The sequence below is a fragment of the Mustela putorius genome, unplaced genomic scaffold, assembly GCF_011764305.1.
Source record: "Mustela putorius furo isolate JIRA1106 unplaced genomic scaffold, ASM1176430v1.1 tig00001433_pilon_pilon_pilon, whole genome shotgun sequence".
Classification (NCBI taxonomy): domain Eukaryota; kingdom Metazoa; phylum Chordata; class Mammalia; order Carnivora; family Mustelidae; genus Mustela; species Mustela putorius.
This window is the reverse complement of record NW_025421741.1, coordinates 318,298-330,032: the sequence shown is the minus strand read 5'-3', so window position 1 is coordinate 330,032 and position 11,735 is coordinate 318,298. Positions and strand designations below refer to the sequence as shown.

Here is an 11,735-nt window from a genome sequence, read left to right as displayed (position 1 = left end):
AACTGTGTGTACCACACTTGGATACACTACAGGAACTTCTGAAACAATCTTCATTAGCTCATAAATTTTGTTTCCCAAAAGCAAATACAGTGTTGGACAACCCTTCATGCTTCCCTAGTGAGAGAGGAGTATCACGTGATGTTTTTATATCCAAGTGTTCTAGGATGTCTCTTATTATTCAAATCAAGTTAAATATTTACTTAACATGACGGGTACCACTAACAGCCCCAGTAATAAATTTGATTATTTCAAATAAGAACATCATTTTCAAAGTCTGTGATCATACCTAAGGAACAGAAAGGTTCCACTTCATACAAACCTATGATTTGGAATATCGATTGGGTCACTTGGGTTATAGTAATTCCGTCCAATTTGCTGTAAATTCATGATCTTCAAGAGCCTAGAAATTCAAAGGTCAGAAGACAGGAGCAAATACTGGTTAAGTGTCTTCATGCACAGGGACTCACCACACTGGTCTTTCAACTCTTCTCTAGGTTTTTAATTTTTCTTAGTAAAATGTTAAGAAAACACCAACATACCTCCTGAAAATAATATTATAGAACTGCAAACATGTTGGTGACGTAGGTGGGAGTTCATTTGTTAAGGTGATTGTTATCCTCACATGCTCTCCATTTCGGGTCTGACTGAACACTTCAGTAACCTGAGCCAGAGCAGTGGAAAACCAAACTTTTAATTGTTAAGAGAAACTAATAATCCCAATCACATAATTCCTGCTAAAAAGGCAACAGTGAAAAGTATGGAAAAGTTTTAAATTAAAAAAAGAATGACTATGAGAAGAGTGGTTATGGGCCTTATTATAATTGTCATCACGTTTTTCAGGCGGATTTGAAAATGACACAGTAATGCCAAAGGCCCCTCTGCGTTCATTAAAACTGTGAGACAGAAGACCACTGGAGTTTCTCTAAAAGCTACCCTAGATTGTGGCAGTTCTGCTTTTGAGGTGGAAATCCTACATCACCCTCTCCCCAACCCAACATTTTAAAATAACCTTGTGCTGTAGTCTTTTAGGTAAAAATAGTATTGTTCCATCAAAAGCATGACACCTTCCAATTAAGTCTTCATGTTGAAAAAGAAGAGCTGATCGGAGTCTTCTGGCTTCCATCAGTGGGTTATAGTCAATGTGATACTGATATAAGGCCCACTGGGGACGGGACGTCAATCGAAAATGATTAGTGCTCAGCCTTACTATAATGCCTGAAGAACCTGTAAGAACGAGTCACGTTTCATTAACAAAATAACAAGTTCATTCTTCCCTGAAATCTTTCCTACTCTTTCCTACCGTGACAAAGCAGACACAGATCTGTAACAAAAGGCTAAGAACAGCATACAACACTGAACTTCTCAGACAACTGACTTTGAGTACGACTATCCTACCCACACTTAAGTTCCCACAAGCATATGTTTAAGAATAAATCCTCCTTAGACTAAGTAATCTACATCAGAACCCACCAAATCTCTGTGGCAAGAAGTTTTAAAAGAAAAAAAGTTATGTAACAGTAAAACATTTCAGTGCAGCTGAAGACACTGACAACCTATTTCATTAAAGTCAAAAGAGAGAGGGAAATGGAAAAGCCATCGGAAAAGCTGGATCCTGACCAAATGTGCTTTTTCTCCCTACTACTACACCATACAAATAAATATGTAAAATAAAGGGCTTCAATTCAGTGTTCTGTGTACTCAAAAAGTAATCCCAGGAAACTGCATTCTTCATAATTAACTCACCTGTTTTTGATTCTTTAACATGGTCCAGGTTCTGTCTTGTATTCACACCAAGATCATGAAAGTCTCTACGACGACCTCCTCTCTCTGCTAATGATAACTCCTGAAATCCAGCAGATATCTGGATCTCTTAAAAAAAAAAAATGATATCCTATGTCACATGAAACAATGATGACATTAATTCCCAAAGTACTACATGGACCCTAAAAGGTACAGAGGTACTAAGATACTGTTTAGAAATTTCACAGGTTATCTGTTGGCCAGGGCACCTCAGCTAGGACTTTTATAAACCGTTTGCCACTGCCCCAGGTAAATTCAGTTGGTCCCCTGTAAGATACATCCGTGTTAAAAACCAAAACCAAAACCAAAACCAAAAAAAAAACTAAGACAACTGGCTTGGGATTCAAGAACTCAGGAGCATGCTTAGTGGCTGGGAAATCACAGTTCTGATAACAACCTAAGAGCCTAAACAGAAGTATTCTTCACAGTTTTATGATGCACTTATAGCTATAGGAATCGGTGATTCATAGGTTTTAATGTGTAAATGTCTAGTGTCATTTCCTCACTAATTCCTTAAGAACAGACAGGATCGGGCGCCTGGGTGGCTCAGTGGGTTAAGCCGCTGCCTTCGGCTCAGGTCATGATCTCAGGGTCCTGGGATCGAGTCCCGTATCGGGCTCTCTGCTCGGCAGGGAGCCTGCTTCCCTCTCTCTCTCTCTGCCTGCCTCTCTGCCTACTTGTGATTTCTGTCAAATAAATAAATAAAATCTTAAAAAACAAAACAAAAAACAAAACAAAAACAAATAACAACAACAAAAAAGAACAGACAGGATCATCCTATGTGTACCCCACGGCCACCATACACATGGCCCAGTGGGACAGATTAGCTAGAAGTTCATGTGGTTTCCAAAGCTGATTATAACATCCAAAATTATTGAATCCTTCAATTTGTACATCATACAGAAGTGCATCTCATCAACAGTGTGGTGTGGGCCGAAGAATGAACGTGGCCTCGGTCATCTGCTATTACAAATGCAGCTTTCAGTTAATAGGGACCGTACCTTGAGTACCAGACACTTTGGTGGCCTCCATAAGCCCTCAGTCTTCTTTTTAAAAATTGGATTTTTTTAGGGAGTCATACCTAATGGACTAGAATTCCATCTTCCCAAGAGGGAAGGATGGCCTAAGAGGTTTACAGAAATTGCCGGATCAACCTCTGGGAAAGTGCCTTGAAAGGGAGTCAGCAGCCAGTGTCTATGTTCTCTGGGACCCTTGACCTGTCAGTCTTGCCTGGAATCTGGATGTGATCACCAAACATAAGCCTTAATGACAAAAGTCAAGACAAAAGAACAAAACAATCGAAAAGGCCATTTTTCTTCTGACCACCAATGCCAGGACTAGCTCTGAAGTGCCAACTTCTGGACTTTTTTGTTAGAGAAGGAACTGGGCTTTAACAGAATATTGGTTCCTGATATACTCTGGAAGCAACTTATTCCAACATGAGTTTCAACTTCCTTACCTGAAAAACTGATGCACTTCATGGGCATGTTGAGTTTTACATGAAAATATAATTTATAAACCCCTTTAAAGGTGTTGCTAAATATGTAGGTTGTTTTACCTCAGGATATTCAGGGACTTATTTAAAAGTCCTTCAAATACATAACTGTTCTGTTTCCCTTGAAATTTTTATACCAGAGACTTTCAATTTAAAGTAGCCTTGGTCTTGGTTGATTAACTATACTAATGCAGGTCAGGCATACCGAATCCAAGCTGGTAACAATAACAGGTCACGGCAGCTGTTTTCCTGAAAAATTTGAGTTTGTCTTAAAATTCAGTTCTGGGGCACCTGGGTGGCTCAGTTGGTTAAGCGACTGCCTTTGGCTCAGGTCATGATCCCGGAGTCCCGGGATCATGTCCCGTATCAGGCTCCTGGCTCCGCGGGGAGTCTGCTGCTCCCTCTGACCTTCCCTCTCATGCTCTCACTCTCTCTCAAATAAATAAAAAAAAATTAAAAAAAAAATTCAATTCTGGATATGTAAACTTGACTGCAAGTTTCTGAATACAAACAATGAAGTCTGTTTCCCTCTCTATATACAACACAACTTTTACAGTTAGCCAAACCTTATGGGTCAATCTGTAAAGAGGACAGGTTTTAGAATGAATAAAATTGGAAAGCTTGCTAATTATAAGGACACCTAACTTTACTGTGCTTCGCGGATACTGCAGTTCTTACAACTGAAGGTTTGTGGCAACTCTGTGGTAAACAAGTCTACTGGTGCCATTTTTCCAACATTTGCTCATTTCATTTGTGTCACATCCTGGTAATTCTCACACTAGTTCAAACTCTTTTGTTATTATATTTGTTATGGTGATCTGTGGTCAGTAATTACAATTTGCTGAAAACGCAAATAATGGTTACAATTTCTTAGCAGTATATACAGTTTAGACATAATGTTACTGCACACTTAATAGCCTACGGTATGGTGTCAACTCTTATAAAACCCGGGAAACCAAACAATTCATCGGACTCGCTTTATGAGGTCTGCTTTATTGCAGTGGTCTAGAACTGGAGCTGCAGTAACTTCAAGGTGTGCCTAGAACTTCCCTTCTGTGTAGCTGCTGGAGTGATTAAAAACACAAGCCTGCTGTTGCTACTGCTGTTTAAGAACCCTCCACATATCCACACCCCACTTACAGAATGCAAACCACGGTCCTAGGCAAGGTTTCATTCATAGAAAATCTGTTAAACTTGTCAATTTCTAAAATTCAGTAAACACTTGAACATTTATGACAAATACTTCTCAGATATAATGCTTACAACAGCAGTGAAAAGTTGTGAAATAGGGCCTTGCATTTGTTATTCCAAGTATTATTTAATCCTCACAGTGACCTTTACATATAAAGTTAGATACTAGCTTTTTAGAGATGGGAAAGTGTCATAGAAACTCAGATACCAAGTATAGAGGAGAAACTGGGCAAAATCCTATAATTTTATAAAGAGATGACTGCCCATGAATGAACTCTCATCAGACATCTTGAAAAATAACGTATCTTACATCGAAAAAGTGGCAAATTGGATACATAAATGAAAGACCCTCTCCTCCTCTGACTCTTCAAGGGTAGCACTATTAACCGATGTTTTTCCTCAAAGTTGTCTGTGCAAAGATTTATACAATCACATATTTGTTAAAGATACAGAGATAACACTTGGTTTTGTAGGATGTAGGGCAGTGGTACGGGGTGCTCGACCAATAGGGCAGTGCTGGCTCTTCCTGGTCAGGTGTTCGCAGTGTGGGGTACAGAGCAGGACAGTCAGCACCCTCCCACTGACAGACAACTGCCTTCCCATGAGGGGACCTGCTAGTGAATGTACCATCGCAACTGCTCCATGTATCCCAAAGCTGGCACAATTCTACCAGCCCACAGGGAGTAGCAGCAGTTTTCCACTGTCAGCATTTGTAAAATGGCAAAAAATAAAATGGTGCAGAACAAAGAGGTAAAAAGCGTTCCCTTGGCTTAAGCGTCTTTATGAAGACTCAATGTTTTCTGCAGGCTTCAAGGCACTGCCCCTTCATTTCCCTCTCCACGCGCTCCCTGGCTTGTTAAACATTGTGGTTTCCCAAGAATGCTCTGTGTTTCAGGAAGTTTTCAGGCTGCCCAGTAGCTGACACAGCCGTTCACACCACCCTAAAATCTTAGATTTATTCACCCTCTACTGTTCAATGACGTCACTAGCTGTGATTCGGAGAAGGGGGGAATGTAGCACAGAGAGGAAAGCGGCTCTGCCTTCTTGCTAGCCGGCTTCCTCCACGCTAAGTTTCCCCAAAAGCACACTTCCATGCCCACCCTAGCTGGAAAGCCATGTCCTTAGTTAATTCCCTGTGTGCACAGGGGTGTTTCCTGTATCAAAACCAAATGTAACTGTAAAATAAATCTTTTATCAAGCATCTAAATAATTCACGTTTGTAACTAAGTACTGAAAAAACACAATTTTTGTAATCCGAACTGGTGTGCTGACCTCATCAGCGGTCATAACTTTGGCCTGGGTTTTGCAGCTGAGAAACATGGCCAGCCAGGGCAACCCCCAGGAGACCAAAGTTACACATGTTAAAGGCAGTTCAGCTTGTGATGAAATCACTAGCGATGCCAAAAAGTTCTCAATGACTAATGAGTCGGCACATGGATGGTTAGTTCAGAACTTAATCATTCTGCAAGAGCTAATACGGGGCCCTGGCAAGAATACACTTTTTCATTTCCAAGGAGAAAAATCCTGTGGCACCTTCCTAAGTCCAGGCTGCACCGCTGAGAGAAAGGGTCTGTTCTTCCTGAAGGACGGCAGGGGCCCCTTTTTATAATGACTCCGCATGCTGGTTACCGCTTCACGTCTACTACTGCGCGCGCACAGGAGATCTTTTCACTCTCCCTTCACCTTGGGGCTTGGCGGGTGCTCCCACTGCTCCTCTCTGTCGTCCACGGCCAACTAACTCCCCTTCCGCTGGTGGCTGCTGAGGCCTGGGCTGGATATAGCCAGGCTGCTGACTCTACGGCGATAATGCAAACAAACAGCATTCTTTTCATGTCAAAAGGTCACAGGTCAGAGGAAACAGTCTTCAGCAAGTCTAAGACGTTCAAACAAAACTGGTCTATGTTAGTAACTAAGTATTCCCCTAAAGCAGCTTCTTCAAGAAGGATCACTGACTAGCTGATGGGCATTAAGGCGGGCTCAGGATGGAAGGAGCGCTGGGTGTGGTACACAGCTGAACAATCACTGAACTCTACCTCTGAAACTAGTATTACACTATGATTAATTGGATGTAAATAAAATTAAAAAAAAAAAAAGAAGAAGAAGAGTCACTAACTAAAGAATCGGCTGTTCCAATGCTCAGGAAATGGAACAGGATCATTCTTGTTCGGCTCCTGCATCCTTCACAGAACAGTTTTTAAACTTATCTTCAACAGCCTAAGCCAATAAAGATGTAGGTTTTTGTTTTACAAGGACATGCTCTGTAGGGGAAAGGTCAAGCACTCACCGCAGTGGCCCCCACATGCTGCACTGTCTCCTGCCCACGGGCGCGTCCTCTGGCTCTCGCTCTGGCTCGCCCAGTCATTTTTTTTCCTAGAGAGGAAACAATTGTAAAGACAACACTCAACATACATGATTACATTTGACTGTTTCTGCAACGTTCCCTTTATTTTTTTTTCCCGTTTTATTTTCTTTTCAGTGTTCCAAAATTCACTGTTTATGCACCACACCCAGCGCTCCATGCAATACCCACCACCAGGCTCACCAAACCCCCCACCCCCTTCTCCCCCGAAAGCTTCAGTTCATTTCTCAGAGCCCACAGTCTCTCATGGTTTGTCTCCCCCTCCAATTTCCCCCATCTCACTTCTCCTCTCCTTCTCCCCATGTCATCTGTGCTATTCATTATACTCCACAAGTGAGTGAAACCATATGATAACTGACTGTCTCTGCTTGACTTATTTCACTCAGCATCATCTCTTCCAGTCCCGTCCATGTTGCTACAAAAGTTGGGTATTCGTCCTTCCTGATGGAGGCATCATACTCCATAGTGTATATGGACCACATCTTCCTTATCCATTCGTCCGTTGAAGGGCATCTTGGTTCTTTCCACAGTTTGGCCACCGTGGCTATTGCTGCTATGAACATTGGGGTACAGATGGCCCTTCTTTTCACTCCATCTGTATCTTTGGGGTAAATACCCAGTAGTGCAATTGCAGGGTCATAGGGTAGCTCTATTTTTAACTTTCTGAGGAATCTCCACATTGTTTTCCAGAGTGGCTGCACCGACTTGCATTCCCAGCCACAGTGCAAGAGGGTTCCCCTTTCTCCACATCCTCTCCAACACCCGTTGTTTCTTGTCTTGTTAATTTTGGCCCTTCTGACTGGTGTAAGGTGGTATCTCAGTGTGGTTTTGAATTCCTTTAGATGTACTGAAGACTCCACAGTAAGTTTCTGAGTCAGCACCTGTTCATCGCACCTCTCCTAACCGAGCTAAAGGCAGTGTCCACTACCTTCAATGAACATAAGTGCTTACGGTGGACTGGACATGCTGGGTGGCAGGGCTACGGTGCAGGGCTTGTTTAATATGGACAGTCACCTGCTGAATTACTATCTCAACCAAACTTAGGGAAAACTTAAGAGACCTCAGAGGCTGGTGACCAACTCTTTTCACATGTGGGTGTGTATCTATGAAACTGGGCCCACACGGCATGTTTGAGGTCAGGCCGTTTCCCTAACTCTTCCACGTGTCTGCTGCACACTCCTGGGTCCTCCCACAGCACAATGCGCAGCGTAAACACACCCAAACCGCCATCTTCTACAGCACACCATTTATGCCCCCCATCTTGTCTTGGCGAGAGGCACGACCATCTGCCGTGTCTGTAAAGAAAAAGGACAGGGTCCTCGCTCTTCCAATGCCTCGTCTGTTGCTCTCCAGCTCAGCAGCACCGTGAAGTGGCTGGGAGCCAGGGCCCATGCTCAGGGCAGAGCGATCGCCATGCATAAGAGCGGATGCACGCCCTCACCCCCACCACGGAGCAGAAAGCGTATCAGGTCACACAGGGTGGAGACCTCAGCGCTACGAGTCCCTCACAGAAGGGACAGAACCTGAGATTCGTGCGTTCACTTGTGAAAGCGTCTGAATGAAGCGCCCCGCAGGCCCAGCGCGCGTTTCCAGTGACAACACGCAGGAAGGGCTTTCAGGGCGCCGGGCGCGCAGTGAACTCTCGCCCCGTCTTAGCGCTCGCGGGAAAGGCAGATAAAACTGGAACGACGACTTTTTAAGTTTATGAAGGAACTGAGCCGAACGTTCTAGCAGGGAAGCAAGCAGCAACTCAGCTACACGCTGCAGCGGCCTCCTGCCCAGGCGGTGCCAGAGACCCGCAGCCGCGGGCACGAGACGCCGGGCTCCGGGGAAGCGCGGCGGGTGCAGCTGCAAGACGCCGAGTGAGGCCGCAGGGCACGGGGGCAGGGGAGCTGGTGCAGCCGAACGTGGGCCCTGCGGCCAACAGGAGGGCGGGATTCCACCGTCACTGCGCGGAGACCCGCAAGGTTGTGAGCACCAAGGGCCGGCCTGCGGCACCACCGACGCTGAAGGTCGCTCCGCTGCAAGGCAGGGTCCCACTGGTCTCGGCGTTCGCAGCTCCGAGGTTCGTGGCTCCGGCAGGACCTTCCCGGACACTGTCCCACGGGGCGGGCCTCGCGGCGCAGAAGCCAGCGCGGGGGCTCGGCAGATCCAGCCCCTGCACCGGCCGCCCCCAGCCCAGCCGCTTCCAGGCGCGGCTGCAGAGCGCGGCCGGCGCAGGCCGGGACACGACAACTGCCACGCACTGAGGCCTCTGCGCCCAATGCTGCCTGCAGCCGGGCGGCCGCACGCCCCGAGCCTGCTCCCGGGGCCCGACGCGCCGCGCTCAGGGGTCGCACGGCCGCTGTGCGGAGGGACACCAGCGTCGGCGCCTCGCTCCTCGCTCGGGGCTCCTCCCGCCGCCGCACCCCTGCCCGCCAGCCTGCGAGCCGCAGGTCGCCCCGGCACCCGGCCCGGCACCGGGCTGTCCCCCCGCCGGTCAGACAGACGAGGCCCCCGCGGCCGACCCAGCGGCCTCCCGCGTGCCCAGGCCTCCCACGGCACCGCACACGGGCGGGGCTGTCCGCGCGGCCGCGGCTCCCGCTACACCCGCCCGCTCTCGGGACACCCGGGGCCACAGACGATGGGGCCCGGGAGACCCGGCTGCGAACGACCCGCCGCCCCAGCCCGTCCCCGCACACCGGCCGCCGCGGCCCGTCCCCGCACACCGGCAGCCACGGCCCCTGCCCCCGCACACCGGCCGCCGCGGCCCGTCCCCGCACACCGGCAGCCACGGCCCCTGCCCCCGCACACCGGCCGCCGCGGGGCAGCACCCAGGCTCAGCCCCGCCCCGCGGGGCCCCTGTCCCGCCCCGGGCAGCGCCGAGGAACGCCGTCGGCCCGCGCAGTGCGCCCCCCGCAGGCCGTGCCCCGCAGCGTCCAGGAAGGAGCACCCGCAACCCAGACAACGGCCCCCACGGCCCTCGGCCTGCCCAGGAGCGCCCCAGACCCAGCCACGCAGAGCGCCCCCAACCCAAGCAGCATCCGGGACGCCTCGTGCCCCGAAGAGTAGCCCCCGAGCCGCAGCCACGTCCCGGAGCGCGCCCTGACCTCGCAGGTGGCCCCATGCCCGGGCAGGGCCGGGACCGCCCCCTCGGACCCCGCAGCGCGCCCTCAGGCCTTCCCCGCGTCCCGGCGCCGTCCTCACCAGGCGCACAGCGGCAGTCGCGGCGAAGCCCACGCACCCGGCCAGGCCGCCGCGCCCCGGACCCCTCAGCTCCGCGTCGTCGCCGCCGCGCTAACAGCTGCCGCGCCGCCAACCGTCACCGCACGCCGGATCCCTCCGCGCCCGGACCTGGCGCCCCGACGCCTAACCCGGCGAGCCGGCCCTCCCCGGAGCCGCGGAGCCGCGCCGCTCACCGTCCCTTCACCATCAGCCGAGGCTCCCTCCGACTCGCGGGCCGTCGCGGGGCGCGGACCCGGCGGAAGGGGCACCGCGTTCCTTTCCTGCGCGGAAGGACACCTGCGTCTGGCGGTGAACTCACCCGCACGTGACATCGGGCTAACGGCGCGGCGAGGACGTGCGCGCGCTGCGCCCTGATTGGCTGGCACGTGCACGGCGGTTTTCGGGGGGGCGGAGCCCCAGGAGCCCCGCCCCAGGCCCCGCCCCGAGAGTAACCGCAGGTGGCGGACGCCAACACCTGCCTCGTTCGCCGCTAGGGAAGCCACGTGGAGCCAGGGCCGCGGCCTGGGTCCGCTGTGAGAGCCGGACCAGGTGCAAAACAGCGGACTGAACCTTGGGTGGCCCCTTCAAATGGGAGGCTATTTAGCTCCTCAAATCGAGAGATGAGATTCGAATTTTGCCCCCAAGAAAAGAAAGCGCATTCCAGAGCCTGAATGCGGGGCGGCTGTGCACCTGCCCATTTACGTGTGCACAGACGGTGTGCCCAGTGCACGCGTGTGGACGTGTATGGCGGTGGTCGGCCGCCGCATTTATCTGCATCTACCTGCACCGTCACCTACGGGGCGGGTCAAAGCACGGGGCCGCGCCCCCTCCCCGGGGACTCGGCAGGTTCAGTTGGCCCGCCAGCTACTCCCCGTCTCTTGACAAATCGCTCCTGACGCTGCCCCAGCTGCTCCGGGGTCCGCCTGAATACGAGGTCCCGGAATTAGATGCCTTCGTTGAGAATTTGTTTCGTCGTTGGGCAAACCCAACGCAATTGAAACTATTGTAAACATAGTAAAATAGGGCAGTTTTTTGGTCAGACTGGGAAATGGGATTCTATGTAGCTAGAGAAGTCTAGTAATGATTCAGGGGTTTCTTAAGGATGGAGTGTAGGGGGGCAGTGGCAACAGTTATCTGGAGGGATTGTCTTAAAGCTGCATTTATACAGCAAACATTTAATTAATGCTTATGCATGTATTCAGGGCGCTTGGGGTGGGGTGGGGCAGAAGTTTTCCCAAGCCACCTCCCCAAGTCCACTGTCTCCCCTGTGGGTCAGAAGGAGCCCTCTGGGTTTCAGGGTGTACCTCACTCACTTGATTGTCAAAACCGAGAAGGGGGAAACTTCTGAAAAACACATTCCCAGGTAATCCTGACTGAAGAGATTTGGAATGGGAGCCAAGTATTTTAAGAGACACCAGGTGATTTTTCTGCTGAGAAAATTTTGAGCAATGTAAGGCAAGATCTGTGATCTTGACATCGTACACAAAGAAAGGATTAATGTGAAAAGGGGAGACACCCAATCAGTTTTTTTGTGTGGGGGGATGACTTCACTTTATAAAAATAGAAGGCACTGTTTGGGGAAAAAAAACGATACAAACCTTCACTTTTCTAAGAGGAATTTAACATGTTGGTGAGAAAGATGTTCTGTGGTCTTGCCAGCAGATGGAGCGAGAAAACAAGAAATAA

At 49.7% G+C, this 11,735-nt stretch overlaps 1 protein-coding gene across 3 annotated transcripts in view; it reads right to left on the bottom strand.

Annotated features, from left to right (window-relative positions):
• PIWIL1 (piwi like RNA-mediated gene silencing 1) overlaps positions 1–10,345 on the bottom strand; it is a 35,491-nt gene extending 25,146 nt beyond the window's left edge. The window contains exons 1-7 of one of the 3 annotated variants that reach the window (XM_004778210.3): positions 10,244–10,345; positions 6,771–6,856; positions 6,170–6,281; positions 1,744–1,869; positions 1,010–1,224; positions 540–661; positions 320–400 (exon numbers count right to left, since the gene is read on the bottom strand). In XM_004778210.3, coding sequence (XP_004778267.1) covers positions 320–400; positions 540–661; positions 1,010–1,224; positions 1,744–1,869; positions 6,170–6,281; positions 6,771–6,848 — 734 coding nt within the window. In that variant the 5' untranslated portion in view covers positions 6,849–6,856; positions 10,244–10,345. Of the gene's footprint in view, positions 1–319; positions 401–539; positions 662–1,009; positions 1,225–1,743; positions 1,870–6,169; positions 6,282–6,770; positions 6,857–10,031; positions 10,179–10,243 lie in introns of those variants that run through there. The other 2 variants (XM_004778208.3, XM_004778209.3) reach the window with 2 other exon arrangements.
• Between the last annotated feature and the right edge of the window lie 1,390 nt (positions 10,346–11,735).